Source organism: Perca flavescens, chromosome 17 (assembly GCF_004354835.1).
Source record: "Perca flavescens isolate YP-PL-M2 chromosome 17, PFLA_1.0, whole genome shotgun sequence".
NCBI classification, from domain to species: domain Eukaryota; kingdom Metazoa; phylum Chordata; class Actinopteri; order Perciformes; family Percidae; genus Perca; species Perca flavescens.
Window position 1 is genome coordinate 3,603,143 of NC_041347.1, and position 17,762 is coordinate 3,620,904.

The 17,762-nt window shown below is 38.3% G+C and overlaps 1 protein-coding gene across 2 annotated transcripts in view; it reads right to left on the bottom strand.

Annotated features, from left to right (window-relative positions):
- Nucleotides 1-17,762, bottom strand: part of vps8 (VPS8 subunit of CORVET complex) — a 61,398-nt gene that overhangs the window by 24,513 nt on the left and 19,123 nt on the right. For both annotated transcript variants that reach the window (XM_028604253.1, XM_028604254.1), the window contains exons 10-24: nt 15,226-15,379; nt 15,057-15,116; nt 12,556-12,663; nt 10,481-10,561; nt 9,785-9,955; nt 8,676-8,750; nt 8,390-8,425; nt 7,287-7,377; nt 6,197-6,243; nt 6,001-6,090; nt 3,902-3,948; nt 2,427-2,649; nt 2,089-2,178; nt 634-685; nt 467-509 (exon numbers count right to left, since the gene is read on the bottom strand). In XM_028604253.1, coding sequence (XP_028460054.1) covers nt 467-509; nt 634-685; nt 2,089-2,178; nt 2,427-2,649; nt 3,902-3,948; nt 6,001-6,090; nt 6,197-6,243; nt 7,287-7,377; nt 8,390-8,425; nt 8,676-8,750; nt 9,785-9,955; nt 10,481-10,561; nt 12,556-12,663; nt 15,057-15,116; nt 15,226-15,379 — 1,368 coding nt within the window. The remainder of the gene's footprint in view (nt 1-466; nt 510-633; nt 686-2,088; nt 2,179-2,426; nt 2,650-3,901; nt 3,949-6,000; nt 6,091-6,196; nt 6,244-7,286; nt 7,378-8,389; nt 8,426-8,675; nt 8,751-9,784; nt 9,956-10,480; nt 10,562-12,555; nt 12,664-15,056; nt 15,117-15,225; nt 15,380-17,762) is intronic.

A 17,762-nucleotide genomic window follows, 5' to 3' on the forward strand; every position in this document is an offset into this window, starting at 1 on the left:
ATGTTATCTAAGGTTGCCTGATTCGACTGCTAATTGCCGTATTGTTGACTCTCCCTTCGTGGAGAAAGAGCTGATTGTGCTCATCTTGCTTTCTGTCAACTCAAAAAAGGTTGGCCCTGCAGAATGTCTAACCATCATACAAGCTATATAAAGCCTAGTCCACTTCCAATCTTTTTAGGTCAAATGTTATGCTCTGACCATCTGTCACACCTCTGCTCTCCATACAAGCTGTGGAACCGTTTTTATCAAACAGCAGACCAGTTTCAATGAACATTCTTCACACTATCACGAAAGCCATAAGAGGAAAGGCATTTGACAAAAGTGTTTGTGATATCACCAAATCTGCTGTTTAAGTAAAGTTCTTAACTATCAACAGTTGAACAGAGGTGCTGGCTCCTTCCAAACTTGGCTATAATGTATGCCACGGACTAATAAACTTTAAACTAACTGATCTGTGTGAACTTACCTTATGTACACCAGAAGTTTGTTTCCCATCACCACTTCCTCATCTGCCCAGGAAGAAAAGGAGAATAGTTAAAGACTGAAAATGTGCCTTTAAAACTTAAAAAAACTATTGAGATAATTAAAATGGTTGGTGCTATGAACTCTGGGGTGTGCGGTTTCCAGCCTTACCTGTTAGGCCCCTCCCAGCTCTAAGTGGTGGGCCAATCACTGCAAAGAGTTTCTGAAATATAAACACAAAGTATAAATAAAGAAGAATGTTATCAATTCTTGCTCAGGCTCTGATGTACAGTTCCTATTAAAAGGATTTATTAGTTGACAAAAATGTATACATTGAAAACATGAATGACTAAAAACAGATTCTTCATTACAAATAAACGAACACAATATGTGAATTGTCCCCGAGGTCTGGGCCTCAGTATTTTTTCTGAGGTGTACATAATAATTGCTGTGTTTAACCTACAACATGTGTTTGGGAAGTACTGAGCATACAATTCGATAATCGAGACTTATACTGCACGAGTTGTGTGAGAGTTGTAAACATTTTTTATGTAGTTTTGCAATCCATCAAGACTTTCTTAGTTTTTCGATTATCTGTTCACGCATGCGACAAAAACACAATTTAAGACAACACAGAGTAAGTAATATATATACAGTATATTCAAGATTCAAAATCCTTTATTAATCCCACAATGGGGAAATTCACACTGTTGCAGCAGCAAGGGATAAGAGGAAAAGTAAAAGACACACACAATAATAAATATAATTAAAGAGAGTAAATATTAAATAGGATAATTTTTAGTGGGGAAGTATTAATGCATTATCCCTGTAAGAAAGCACAATTTAAGAAAAATGTTTCGAAAACTCAGATCAAACCACTTCAACTCATTAAGATCATAGCATCAACCTTTGCACCACAAATAGGAGCCCCAAACAGCTTATTCTGTGGTCTCTGTTTATGCTTTTAAAAAGAAGCTTAAGACTGACTTGTTTAATTTTAGGTCTTGTTTTCTTGCTCAATTTACTGTTATGGGTCTTATTTTAACAACATTATCATGTAAAGCACTTTGTGACTTTGTCTGTAAAAGTGCTATATCAAATAAACTTATTATTATATTATCTCAGCTAGAGCTGAGCAATATATTGATATTATATCGATATCGTGATATGAGACTAGATATTGTCTTAGATTTTGAATATCGTAATATTGCATAAATTGTCTTTTCCTGGTTTTAAAGGCTACATTACAGTAAAGTGATGTCATTTTCTGAACTTACTAGACTGTTGTAACTGTTCTATTATTTGCCTTTTCCCACTTAGTAATTATATCCACATTACTGATGATTATTTATCAAAAATCTCATTGTGTAAATATTGTGTGAAAGCACCAATAGTCAACACTATAATATCGTTGCGGTATCGATATCAAGGTATTTCCATATCGCCCAGCCCTAATCTCACCGAGGGGAGGCTTTTACTGTAGTTCAAATGCTTTGTACTTTGTTTACATATTGCCATTTAAGTCCAACTGAAATCAAACTAATCCTATTGATTAAGACACATAATTTAGTAAAAGATTTGCATCAACTCTGACATGATGAAACAACCTTTTGGTGAAGCTCTTACCTCCATCGGTGTAATGTAGTCATTCATACTACTGTTGAAAACGTAGATCATTGCATCATAGAGTTGGTTCTCCCAACACACTTGAACCACCTTGAAAACACACACACACACACACACACACACACACACACACACACACACACACACACACACACACACACACACACACACACACACACACACACACACACACACACACACACACACACACACACACACACACACACACACACACACACACACACACACACACACGAAAGGGAAACCAGTGGAAATGGCATGATTTACTCTCCACATAGTCCTTAATGTCCACAGACAAAACAGACACGCACACACACCTGCTGTATGTCCAGGCTGGTTACATCCAGATGGACAATGCATCTCTCCAGGCTGTCCATCATGCCATTGCCATGGTAATGGGCCAGGAGGTCCTTCATGATGGGCGTGGTGAGGTGACCGAGGCGGTCCGCAACAATGTATGACTCCAGTGACTCTAGAAAGACACCCTTAGCTACCATGTTCTCCACCAGCCGAGAATACAGCTGGTTGAACATCAGGTCGCTGTGAACACCCCCCCACACACACACACACACGAAAAATAAGCATTTTACTTCTGTTCTGTTTTTCTTCACACTTTTTTATTATGTTCTCTGGTGTCACAAAGACCTAACAAGGAAATACCTTATTATGATAATGATAAATGCCTCTTCACATCTGAAAGTCCCAACCAAGGTCCTCGTGTTTTTGTTGTATACATTTGATCCGGTTAGTTTTGGTTTCACCCTACAGTATTGCAAGCGCACTAAAGAACTATACATGACATAGCTACGCCCTGCCATCATCACATACGTGAGCCGCATCCCCCGATACTTGTGATTGATTGGTTAGTAGACGGGCTTCCCTGTCCTCTAGTATCCTCTCTCTGGTGTCGGAATTGTTGTACGTTTTTCCCAACGGACTCCTGGTTTCCCAATGCTACAATAGAATTTTACAGCATCAAAGTCCACCTGGAAGTGGACCGAGACCTGTTTAGGTCGGTGTAAAAGTTGTCAATTGAACATGGGTCAGGGCAAAATCTGATGTGGTTCACTTGACGTTAAACCACACCCCTACCTGTCATTATTCATAAAATGAGGTTGAGTTGTAGTCTTTACTAATAAAGCTTATAATCAGTTGTATTTTGGTGAGCTGATACCAGGGAAGATAAATAACGTGCTAGCAAGATCCTTTCCAAAGATGTAAAATGTGTCAGGCTAAACATCTAAAATGTTGAAAAGGGTCAAATGTATATAGTAGAATGGGTTACACTATACTTGAAGGTATCTACATAAGAGTGACATGACACTGTCATGAACGTGTCATAAACATTATAAACAAGTCCTAAACGTTTATGACATAACGCTTCTTTTAGTAAGTGTCATTCGGTTTTTGTCATGACAAGTTATGGTTAGGGTTCATGACAGTGTCATGTGTTCATGACTGTGTCATGTCACTGTTATGTAGATACCTTCAAGTAAAGTGTTACTGTAGAATGTATATGCTATCCTGCCAGACATTATTGAAAAAGATTAGAAGCCCAGGGGAATATTTAATAGAAAAATATTAAAGAATTGAGGATGTTATTATATTAACCATAAACCATTCATACTAGGCTACGACAGAAAACCAGCTGTACGTTTGTGTATATGACACTGGAACTGCCATCAGCTACAATCAGGTACTTCCCGCCAGTCTATGAGTCAACCCTTATACTGTAGTTTTTATTCACTGGTTGTGTGTTTGCATTTGTGCATCAATGAATGCATATACTTACGTCCTCTTTAGCAGCAGGCAGTAGTCCACCAGGACTGGAACCACATCCTGAACACACCGCAAAGAGAGAGGGAAGGAGGGAGAGAGAGAGAGGGAGAGTGACAGAACAACAAAACATGAGCTCCTACTTCAGCAAATTATTTAACTGCTTTTAGATCCAGTTAGTGGCAAGTTTTATATTAAAATAAACGTATAGAGCAAAGTAGGCAAGTTTCAAAGCAATCTGAGAAACCAGTAGGGGTGTAACAATACATCAATCTGGACTGATATATTGATTTCATGATAGAATATCATTGATGCAAAGTGAAATCCATTGCTGACTGCAATGTCAGAAATAATTAAAGGTGCACTATTAGGCCATGCAGTTGCTGAATCTGAGTCTTCATTTCAGATCGACAAAGGTCAATTTAAAAGATTTACGTCAGATTTTGAGAGGCGTTAGTCAGGCTCGTTGCGCTCGTCACAAACACACACCTCTGATTATAAAACAAAAGAACAAATATGATGATCCGAAACTAGATCAAAATCAGTTCTGGGAGAGATGGAAAAACAAAAAAAAGACAGCCCGACACTACAAAATCGTAACATTTGGAAAGATAATTTTGAAAAACTCTCTAAGAAAATTTCAGAAACAAATTCAAGAAAAATTGACAATCCTAGAATCAACAATGCAAAATAATCAGAACCGTTGATGACCTAATTACAATGAAAGAATAAGAAAATAGCGTAAGAAACTACAATCTGGCTAAGCATGTGGACCTGACAGCATCAGGACAGAGATGCTGAAACACTGCAGCCCTGAGCTGAGACAGGCCCTGCTTCAGCTTTCCAGTCTTGTTTCGCAGTCAGGTTGCTTTCCTGAGATTTCCTGAGCCGGGGGCTTATTTCCCCAATACATAAGAAAGGAAATAACAACCAAGGTGTTTGTGTGAACAGTAATTTGGGGAAGTGTTTTTTGCAGCACTATGAATCCCAGGATGCTTGCCTTCCATATTAAACACAATGTCAGTGTGTGTGGATGAGATGCTTGGGGTCCGACCTTGTTAGTTTGTAGAGATAAGTTTATAGCTATCCGATATTGCTAGGTCACCTGAGCTAGCTAATTCTACAGCTCAGCCACAGAGGACGCAATTAATGTTTACATCTCGCGCTCTCAAATGCTGGTGCTCTCATCAATGAGTTTGCTTCCTGCCGCGCGGTGATTCAAATGGCAGGAGTAGTTCGGTAGAAAGAAAATAGTTGAAAATGTTGAAACTGCTCACAAACGAGTTTGTGGATTATCTTGAGTAACCGAGTCATGACTTTTTCAAATGTATTTCATGGCGCAAAAGCCAAGTGCCATCTAGTTCCATTTCAAGGCAGACATCTCTACGGCCAGTATCTCCAACACTGGCCAACTCACACCAAAACTATTTGGCTAATAAATAGCACTACAGGTAAGAGGAAAAATACAGTATGTAATATTGATTTTGGGGTGAACTGTCTCTTTAATGCATCAGATTTAAATTTGTTATTACAATATATGTCAAGTTACAATTTACATATTTGTTTTAAAAAAGTTGCTACTAAATTCTTGCAAATTCCATAAAATGTAATAACTTGTTACATTTTGTGCAAATAGATTTTGCTCATCATTTTTATTACATTATCGAAAGGTTATTACAATATGAGTTCTACAGGGGTTGGTGAAATAGTAGGAACTGTATCAGCCTCTGAGCGCCAGAAATCAACAACAACGCAATTTTACATTTCTGTTTGTGTAAAAATTGAACAAATGTGTATATTGTTAATTAGAGAACTTTATAGGTTTTAGTAGATTCATTTTAGAACTGGACAGAGTCAGGATAGTTGTTTCCCATCTCACTCTTAGAAAGTAAGGAAATAACAACATGTACTGTATGTTTCCCAAAATGTTAAACTATTCAACTAGCAATGCTGGGTAGTTTGAAGCATCGTCGGCCATGATGGTTAAATCTTAGCTATATGCCTATACTGTATTTTCTCTAGACTTCCACTGTATATGTACGAGCGGTTAATATTCCGTGACTGTGTGGCACACTGGACACTGTAATGCGTGTTCTTTATGGAATGTTAGCTTACGTGGAAATGTTGCTCCATCACTTGGATCTTGCCTTGTTCTGGACATTTCTTCAAAGCATGCTCTGCAAACTGGAACAGGATCTCTACCATCTGCACACACAAGGAGTGTTACATGTTCAACAATGAGTACAGGGACATTGTACACTGTCCAGGGCAGATAGATTTATTACAGCAGGCAATGGTTCTCTGTTCTTACCTTGTCACCAACCACTCCCTTTCTTTTCACTGGATCTCCAAACAAGCCTGGAATAAACACACACCACACATTATTCTTCTCTTTTACAGTTCTAAATATCTCTGATTACTCGTGCTGACGTGCCCAAATTGAAATTTCATAACTGATTAATCATATGTAATGCTGAAGCGCACATATTGAAAATTCAGGAAAAACTCTCCTTGGGGCGCTGTCTAACCCAGCCCCTGCCCTCTCCTCTGTACCTGCAGCCTTTTTAGTCGCTGCTTTTTCAGCATCAGTCTTTCTTTTCTTTGCCTTTATAGCAGGGCAGGCAGTTACAAGTAACTGCGGCAGTGGCTATCAAGTCTCATACAGGGTAGGGGTACAGCATGTGCAGCAGGGCAAGGAGGCATTTTATTGGTTCTTTCCATGCAGACCACGAGGCAGTTCTTGGCCATTTTTACATGATTACAGCAGCTACAGATGACGGATCTTTTTCGCTCCCTTTTCAGAGCCCATAAGTTATTTATTGCCGTTACGGCATGTCATTTAATGAATGTCCCTCCCAGCGGAAACTCATCTGGTTAGTCGCAGTCCAGTTTTTTATGACATGGCCTTATTGTTGTGTACCAAGCTGATTATTCAAAGTATTAATAAGATAACTATTGTATATCACATTTTCTTCTTTTTTTAAAGTTTTAATCCATATTGATAAATCAAGCGAAGGGTTAGGAAGCCAAACCCATTAGTGATCATTTGTGAATAATTTAAATAATGTTAATAAGTTAATAACCTGCATAACTGTATGTGAGTTAGAAGTGGATTTTATAGTAGACTTTGCAAACAGATTTTGATTTGTATTTACGACAGCCAGCAATAGTACACATAAGTTAAATTAAGATTTTGTATGCCATGAAACACTCTGAATCATGAGGCTGTCTTTTACAGCCTATATCACCTGTTTTCAGAACATCAACACCACATTACTTGATCAAAGGGCCACAAACTCATCAACACAAAGCAATAAGTCAGTAAACAGAAGTGGAACCAAACACTTGGTGGAACACATTTTCTGTGTGACTGCTGGATGTGTGATGTGTGTTATACCTACCAACCACAGCCTTAGCAGTTCCCTCATGGAAGGACCAGGCCAGAGAGAGAGCCTCCACAAAATGTTCCTGCTTCAGCAGGCAGTCTATACGCTGCACACAGACAGAGAAAAGGAAGAACGTGGATCAACAGCAAAGCAAGCAGTTTGTGGTCTACTAATCTAAACTAAATAATCTCCAGTACGAAGAAGCTCAAGAAAAAAACATATCTTCTATTTAAATCTTATATTTGTGGATGTTTACAAAAACAGGCAGTCTTCCCATATCAGCATTACTGCTTAAATCTTATCAGGGGCGGAGTGAGACAAAAATTAAGCCCTGGCACTGTAGCCACACCAGCCCACATCACCACACCCATGCATCTCCACCCACGGACACGTGCATTCACTAATTACATTTGTGTATAGATGGTGAAATAATATAAGCAGCACCTTATGTAACTGATTTGTAAACACTTAATGTAAGTAACTGGCAAACAATGCATTCTACTTTTGAAAGAGCACACGTTTCTAACAAATTTACACATACTGCCTATTTATGCCATTTTGTATGCTGTCACTGTCATTCTCTATGGTTTTTTTTTGTCGTCACTGTCTGTCTGTCCGATTTGTCCGTGTTTCTCTCGGTTGACACTGCACACATTGTCTGTCTTGTTCTGTCATCGTTTTTAACTCTCTAACTCTGTAATTGAAATGTGTTTTTATGGCTGTCTGTGATTATACTTCAGGGTTTCTCCTTGCTCAGAATTGGCCTTTGGGGAAACACATAAAGCAGGGAGGGTCAGGGGGTCCTCACCCAGGAAATTTTCAGGGTAAAAGACTTTAATTCCTGCATTCTGCATTCATTTTTAGGTACCAATTTATGTTTATATATATATACATATATATATAAAATATTATATATATATACATATAAAATATTATATATATATATATATATATATATATATATATATATATATATATATATATATATATATATATATACACACATATAAAATATTATGTATATATATATATATATATATATATATATATATATATACATACATACATACACACACACACACACACACACATACACACATACATACATAAAAACATACCTCTCTCCAATTCCTTAGAGCCATAATGTGAGCCGACTGCAAGACAAGAGAATATCACACTGTTAAAGGATAAGAAAACCCAAACCCCAGACTCAAACAAGAGACATTTTTACTTTTTCAGTGTTTTACCTGCTTTTGCCACTGCAATAATAATCCGCATTTACTTTCCAAAGTGGTTACCAACAATTACAGTTGGCCAATGTGCAGGGAGAAATAATTCCACAAACAGAAATGGCACAACACACAGACAATAAAATAGAACAAATACACACATACAACACAGTACCTTGGTACCCAAATAGACAAGCTGTCCTGCGTAGCTTGAGACTGATTGGTAGCAGGCCTTTTCTCCAACTAAAGCCTAAAACACAGAAAACACAAATTCAGAACCTGTTCTAGTTGTTCTCGTTTAAGTAGGAAAACTTCTCTGAAGGAACCATGATATGAAATTGCTTTTAAAGCAGGAGAAAACATATATAGGTTTACATATTGTAATAAGATTTGAGAGATAACCAAGAGCTAGCCTATTTAACACTTTAGTCAGGCTGAGAACTTTAACATCAGCCCTGATGTGCATGACAACCAGTGGAGACATCTGGATTAGTGTGATGTAATCAAACTTGCCAGGGACTACAAGAGATACAGAGACTAGAAGACTAGAGAAAATGCATGGATCAAAGTTTTAGTATCGGCTAAAGAGGATGGATCCTTGCTTTGTTGTAAAAGTTGCAAAAAAAAAGTCTAGAGAATCAAGCTTTACTAGAATTTGCACATCCAATTCTACTTACAGGTTTTGGAGAGTATTTCTGTATATATAAAAACAAATTAGTTTTATAAGCCTTATTAAAAAAAAATAAAAAATGATGTTGCATGCGAATCAAACTCAGGAGATTGTGACAGTGGAGACACTTGAGTTTTTAGTCTCCTTCTCCACCTTCTGCATGTCTTCTTTATAATCATTAAATCTAACTCAAAACATCAGGATCTTGCCAAACTGACACACAACCATTTTTTAATCTGTCATCAGTCTAATTTGCAAAGTTTTCACAATTCTTTAGACAAAATGGACTTTTACCTCCTAATTCAGTTCTTCTGGTTCCATAGTTCCTGGAACAGTGTGGTTAAAAAAGGCTATGCTAGGCAGTTGCACAAAGTAAAACTGACAAACTGTAAGCCTAAAAAGTTAAATACAACCTCTGAGTTGTCCCTTTAGCAGCCCATCACTGCTACTAACTTGTCAAATTAGTTTTGAACTTAAGCCATTAATTTATGATCAATAACTTCCTACCTTCCAAATCCAATTCATTATCACTATTGTTATAAAGTGAAGTCTGTTATAGAACATGAATGTTAAATTTGACCTCTGATCGTGTTCCCCATGAGCTAACCCCTCACCAGAGCCTGTGAGACATTCCCTCCAGTTGCCAGCGATTTGAAATGTCGGCTGTTATAGACCAGTTGCACCTGCTCCAAGTCCAGGGTCTCCAAAACTTCCTGACTGGGCCGGTCCACAACCTGCAGCTTTTCATGGCTGTCTACCAGGACCAGCGTACGACTGTTAATCCACTGCAGAGACAAAGAGATAGGAGGAGTCGTGCACTTACAACAAATGAAAATATAGGTCTTTATTAGTTTATTATTATTATTATTTAGTTAGATCGCACTTGTAGTGGAAAACTGTTGGACAAGAAACATGTAATACCTCTTTCCCACTGGCCAAAAAACCTACTTACACCCACTAACATCTGGCTTTTGTCTGCATTGGGAAAGGTTACAATAGGCATTCACTCCCAGGACAAATTACTCTGCTGTAGGCACAGGTATTTATCGGCTTCAGCCTCGACTAGTAGTGATGAAAACAGGACACCCGGTACAAGATACAATTTCCGTCCCTTTTCCCGGTGCTCTGCTGTGACACGCTTCGGCTCTGTTGGTAACTTCTGTCATTTCTGCCACAAATTCCGTCAGTCTCCGCCCAAGCATCGCTTGAACATCAAATCGTGTTTTTCCAGTGTGACTGTCCTGAGCCCTCATGGACTTAGCTGACTTGGTCTGTGAGAGTGTAAGGGGGGCGGTGAGTTAGGTACTTACACTCAGGCTAATAATGTCACAGCTGAGGTGGAGTTGTTTTTGTTTGATGACATGGATGGTCCCCGTCTCTTCCTTCCTTACCTGAACAAACCGTAGCGCAGAGAGAGAAAATTAAAACACCAACAAACTGTTGCTCACTGATCATTACTTTCAGAATACACTGTTGAAGCAGTTTAGCATGTAGATATCTGGGAAATTTTACATTAAAAAAAATTATTATTCTAATGCGGGTATGCATTGGGGATACACTCACCTGTAACTAACTGGCTAGACAATGTTGTACATTACTAAATATCTGCAACAAGCACAGAGATTGCAACCTGCCGGTGTCTGAGGTGAATGTAGACAGGGCCATAATTCAATAATATTGGAAAATAATACTAATCAAGAAAGGTCTATCTTAAGTGAAGTATGCAACATTTTAAGTCAATTAGTTGGCTGAAGAACTTACTGTTCTTCTAAACTAATCTTACAAACTGACCTGTCTGTCTTTTATTCGGGCCTTTATGTCAGTTAGCTTTAGTTAAACTGGCCAATCTCAGCTCACCTCTCTCAGTGACAGGATGACAAGGTTTAGTTAATAAAAACATGCAGTTAAATAGCATATTTTGGTAACACTTTATAATAATGGTACATGAATTATCATGGATTCATGCATGACGAAAAAGCATGAATTTATTCATGTAGTACTTCATGAACTAGCAGTAATGTACAAAGATTAATAGTATCTCATGCATAACTTAATGCAGGAACAATACGTTAATTAATGGATCAATTAAGGTATTTCATTCATCATTATTTCTGATTTATTAATGTCTTCTTCATAGGAAAATCTGTAGTTAAAGTGACAGGCTTAAGAACGGTGACTGTGTTGTAATCATAATTAACTAGACAGGACTTCTTCATTACTTCATCATTTTTGTGACCCTTTCAAATAAAGTGCTGACCTGCTCCATCTTTAACATTGATTAATACAATATGATTAATGGTGGCATATACAGAAATCCTCTTTGTGACCCCTCAAATAAAAATATTGTCAAGACATTTCTGGTGTTCAGACACTTAGAAGTTAGTAAAAAGTAAAATTAATAAATGCCCTACTTGGATGAGAATTGTTCTTAGGCATTACTGTTCAAGTGCCTTATGTTGGTGAATAAAGCAACCATAGAAATGCATCTGCATTATTCTGTATTTCGGGTCAATGTAGTGCAGTATCATTTTGCCAACCTACTCCTTTAATTCTTAATACATTTAATTGTATGCCACCATTAATCACATCTTATTTATCAAAATAGTTAAAGTTAAAGATGGCGCAGGTCAGCACTCTATTTGAAGGGCCACAAACATGATGAAGTAATGAGGAAGTAATGTTTAGTTTAATCATGATTACATAAATCAGAAAATCATGATGATTATAATACCTTAATTGATGCATTAACGTATTGTTCCTGTGTTAAGTCATGCATGTGATACTATTAATCCCTGTATATTACTGATAGTTCATAAAGCTCTACATGAATGAATTCATGCTTTTTCATGCATGAAGTCATGCTATTTAATGCAACTGTAATGCAGAAAAAGGATAGTATTTCATAGAGAACATCCATATGGAGTTGCTGGAAGTAACAACATTACAGGTCATGTACAGTAGCTCACCTTATTCTAATAGACAAGCAGTAATCAAACCTGTTTTTGTATGTCCGGCTGTTTTAGGATCCTAAATTAAACCTGAAACCAGTTGAGTTAAATTGTGGTTCCAAATAGTCTGACTCACATCCCAAAATGGGTGCAGCCAGACATTTTGCCAGCACTGACACAGCACTGTGGAGATAGGTCTGGCAATGCAAGACTAGGTTCTAAGTAGTAGAAACAAAAGATAGCCCTTAATCAAACATGTACAATTTTTTCATTATATTATCTGAAAACAACACCCATATTAAGAGAGTAGTATTATGAGAAAATAAAGTTTTCTGATCGTAGCAGAAAAAAAATAAAATTCCAAAAAAGAAAGGAAAATCTGGACTTCTTTTGTGTGTATTGTGTATTTTGAAGTAAATAGGGAGTTGAGCAGATACCAGGAGGAAGTGGACTGTATCTCCTTTACAAAAAGCCAGGATAGGGTTGACCGTCTTCTGAACAGGAACAAACTGCCAGGCCAGCTGGGGAACACTGGACGGATCGGACTGGTGAAAGACAACACATCCCATCATTAATTAACCTCTTAATCAGCCTCTTACAATAATGTTCCGAATGCTAACACTGCCTCCATGTCACAAAGAAAATGTTCACTATGCCACACACACAGAATGGAATTCAACCATAATTAATTTTATTATTTACAGCCGTGCTTTTCCTACTGTGACATGTACAAATGTCTTTAGTTAAAAAGGCCTATTGAAAGTGCCATGCTGAGGGAGAAAACTACAGAAGAGACCATTGCTGTTCTTAAACCTGGAGCTCAAAGTTCACAAGGCTCTGCAGTGATCATCTTATAAGTAATGATCATATTCTAAATTTAACTGTAGAGACTGTTTGAAAAGCAACACTCGGGTTTGTTGCAAATGCGGTACAACACATTTTGTCACTTAGGACATCTTACGTGATGGCCATCTAATTAATATCAATCCTGTGGCTGGATGTGGCATTTGTAGTAATGTTGGTCGCATTAACTCTAGCTAAATCATTAAGAAACAGACAAGCCTCACTATGTGGCATGATCCTCAATCAATCAAGTCAATATGGACAAGAAATGGACATGTCATATTTCATTACCTCACTAGTATCAGGTGACTGTTAAGGTCACTAGATCTAAGGATAGAGGGTGTTGTTTGTTGTATGCTCTACATGTTTTAAAGCCTATTGAGGGAAATGTATGATTAGTTATTTTTGTAATAGTAATTCGTAATCTTTATACATAAAATTGACTTGACTAGATCAAGCTGTAGCTAAAGTTGAGCTGAGGTTACATTACATACATTCTATGTTTAACCATGAAAACACCTGAGCAGGAACAGTGTATTTCACCTATTTTTTGATTGTGTACAGTATAGCTTTTAAGAGCAGAGAAGTGGTGAGAAATACTTGACCCAATTTATTACCTGATTCACAATGAACAAAGAATTACCTCTTTTTGTTTATAGACCCAATGCATTGGTTCTGCCCTTCAATACAGCACTTTGTACTTGATGACAATGTTACTGCAGGACCTCTGCAATCCTCCTTAAACTCAGCTGGAAGTAGTATGATTAGCAATGTATTGGCCAAATCTCAATGGAAAGTACTGAGTATATACTGTATTTCTTGCTTCTAGAGAGCTTTAAGAATTTTCTGTGCACTTTTTGATACGTTTCCCTGCCTTTAAAAATGTTCATCAGTAGAACTTTGAGAGAATTGTACTCATCACTTTCATTGTGGACATGTGACAACACTGCTAGCCACAGCCTTTGTTAAAGGTCCTATGACATGCTGCTTTTTGGATGCTTTTATATAGGTCTTAGTGGTCCCCTAGTACTGTATCTGAAGTCTCTTTCCCGAAATTCAGTCCTGGTACAGAATTAGAGGCACTACAAGCGAGTACCACAATGAGCTTTCCGTAGGACGTGCCATTTCTGTGTCTGTAGCTTTAAATGCTATTGAGGAGGAGAGAGGTGGGACAAGGTGGAGGGTGGGGGTGTGGCCTTGACCAGCTTGCGGCCACGGTTGTAGCTCTATTTCCTCATGGGCGGGCCAAATTCTCTGGGCAGCTGTGGGCAACGGGCAAAGCAGAGAAAGGGGAGGTAACCTTTCCCCTTATGACGACATAAAGGCAAGATTCCAGATTGGCCCATCTGAGCTTTCATTTTCGCAAAGGCAGAGCAGGATACCCAGGGCTCGGTTCACACCTATCGCCATTTCTAGCCACTGGGGGACCATAGGCAGGCTAGGGGAACTCATATGTGAGGAATTAGTGAAATTAATTTCCATGCCATGGGGCCTTTAATAAGTGAGATGAACCTATAATCTACAACACCTTAGGCTTCATCCACACTAATACGTTTTCATTTTAAAATATCTTTTGTAACGTTTACGCCTCGCGTCTACACTACTCCAGCAATTCAGAGCCCCTAAAACAGAGACATTAGCAAACACTGCTGACGTGTTTTAACAAACGAATACATACCTTTCAGTAACAGTTCCACCTCGTCGTCGGTCCGGGTAAATAAATCCCATTTCATGATTTTATCCGCAGAGTAACAATCTGCTTCCTTTTTACACTGGCACGCACATGCCGAGTGTATGTAAAAGGTCATGTGATATGTGTATTCAAACGTGTTAATATGGACGGAGATTAGTTCTGCTACAGGAGCTAAAACTCTTGTGTGGATGGAGCTCATATTTGTTTTAAAATGCCATTCAAAAATGAAATTGTAGTAGTGGGACTGTAGCCTTAGCAGGCATTCAATAACTCATGCTAACTGTTAACTTCAGCAAAGAATAAAAGGTACAAACACAGAATTAAACATCTCATTGTATCAATGAACCTGGGCTATCATGCACTCATTAACAACAAAATAAACAAGCAGACAAATATACAAACCTTGCTGTAGGGGAAAGTCATCCAGACTTTCAGCGAGGGCTTTAGTCCAATGACCAGAATCTGGTAAAAGAAAAGCAGAAAGCAGAAACATCACAAACTTTACACACAGTGGGGTTGATAAGTAGAAGCTGGACAATGCACTGTGAACGGAACTGTGTGTGTTGTGTACCTTAGTGAGAGAGGCCATAGCCAGCAGAGAGTAGTGTGTGATGGGATGGTCTCTGAAGTCTGGAGGAGCACGCAACGGTTCAACACAGCAGACCTCACCTTTAGAACCACTGAAGAGACATCGAGAGTCACAGGACCGCATCCCCATCACCCTCCTAGAAAAAAAGAGAATCATTAACAGAAACAAACAAGGTGGAAATGGAAGATAATGAGGGTAACATTAAGATGAAACAAGAACAGAGTAAAAGTAAGGAGATAATAAAAGGTAGAGGACAAGTAAGGGAAAAAAGCAGCACACTGGAATCACACCGCTGCAAATGTGAATTATAGATGCAGAGAGTGTTACCAACACATACATGACAAAGTAGAGCGAGAAGCTTTTAGGCTTGAAAATAACTATCCGATGATATAAAAAATAATGTACATTAACTATTTACAATTAAATGAAGTTCCTTTCAGCATTTGACAATTTTCACATGCATCGCTCAGTCTCAGTGGAAGTGCATTGTGAAACAGACATTGTATTTTTTTTTCACTGGGTCAAAATTCTGTTGACACTATTAAAAAACTATAATGATATTGGCCCCCATTTATGAAACGTGTACGACCTAAAACAGGCATAGGATGGGCGTATGCCAATTCCTACACAAAGCAAGGCATTTATCAATTTGAACGTGAGCGACAGCTGCGATAAAATCTCACATCTGGTCTGAACTCGTGTACGCAAGTTTTCGAGTCAGTGTGGTCTTGCGGTGCAGCATATAATCAGTTTAACAGGAGGAGAAGTCATCAGTTGATCACTTATCAGCAATGGCAGATCTGGCTCTTTTAGAAGACCTCTATTCGCCGGTACAACAGTGCACACGTACGCGTTTGGCAATGATATTCAATACAGGAAACATGACGATGCCCAACATTTTTATTTATTCTTCAGGTTTTCGTTTCTCTTTTAAAGTGTTGTTAATGGCCACAAGACACTGCATAAACTCTGCTACTGTGTGTTTATTTAAATATAGGTAGGCTATACCATGTAGGCCTAAGATATTGCAATATAAGCCTGTATATAACTATTAGGACTATAGCATACATATGTCAAGGATGTATAAATTAAATAAACTTCAGCTGGAGTCCGATTTACTACGGCAACACTGTTCACTGCATCAGTGATCTATTTCCATTTCGCATTCTTTCAATAGCCTTTAATAACAGTGTTCAGGCTGCCAAATAGTACACACATTAGTGCAAATGAACCCGAGATATCAGGGTTTCAATCTCCACCTCTGAAAAGTGCCGCTTCTTAGCCAGATTACTAGGGTTGGGTACCTTTCGCATCTGAACCAATACCAGTATCAATACCGGTACCTCAAATTCGGTTCCGGTACCCAACGGTACTTTTTTCGGTACTTTCCCTCTGTGTGTTACAAAAAAAAATATTTCAGTTGTAAAAATAATTCCAAACCTATTTATCCTATTTACTTAGAACATTGTTATTTATTCAGAATATTTTATACTGATAGAAATTAAATAAAAATAACCCCCCCCCCTCTCTCCTCCCAAACCCATCCCTACAACCTATTAAATTGAATAATTATTAAACTTGTATACTTGTATTTGTATAATCTTTTTTAGCCGGTTTTATTTTCATCATGACCGTTTTTAATTGCTCTTTAAATGTTTCATGTAAAGCACTTTGAATCGCCTTGTTGCTGAAAAGTGCTGTAGAAATAAAGTTGCCTTGCCTTTAAACCTCAGCCTGTCAGTCAGTCCCCAGGGCATAGAAACCACCGTTTTGCCTGCTTGTCTCACAGGAAGTGCAACGTCAACAGCACTGCGACTGCTTTCGGCTCGCCATTAATATCATAAGCAAACGCTGTCTGCGTGAAGTTTTGAAAAACTGTAACCACACTTTATCGGCATTGCCGTGACTTCAACAAAACTGCAGAGCCAAAGTAGTTTACTCCGTCTGCACCTCTGCACACGCGCGCGTCGGAGCTCCGCTCTCTGTCAACATGCAGAGAGGACAGACAAACCCTGCGCTTACGCGCTCTCAGGTACCGAAATTTGGCACCGTTTGATTTTACGTGAACCAATACTCTGTAGTACCGACGTGATTCGGTCGGTACCGGTAAAAGTACCGGGTTCGGTACCCAACCCTATGGATTACGTCTCGCCATGTCGTAAATTGTAGGGGTGAGGACTCATATAGAATATATTGGGGCGTGATATTTAAATTACGATTGATCCAGTCGCTGCATTTATCAATGTACAACCATTCTTACGCTCTGATTGGTGTGATACGAACGTTTCATGAATCACACGTGAAGCCTGTCGTAAGAGGATTTCTGCGCTCATATCTGCGCTGGTTTCTACATTAGGTTGATAAATGAGGGCCATTGTCACAGTAGCCAAGTTACTTAATCATAAACAAAACAAAATAATGGCACTATAAAAGGTGGGTAAGAGACAAAGTACAAAGAAATAAGAATGAAAAAAAAAGAAAACTTAAAACCAACAATACAGAGACTAAACTTAAACTGG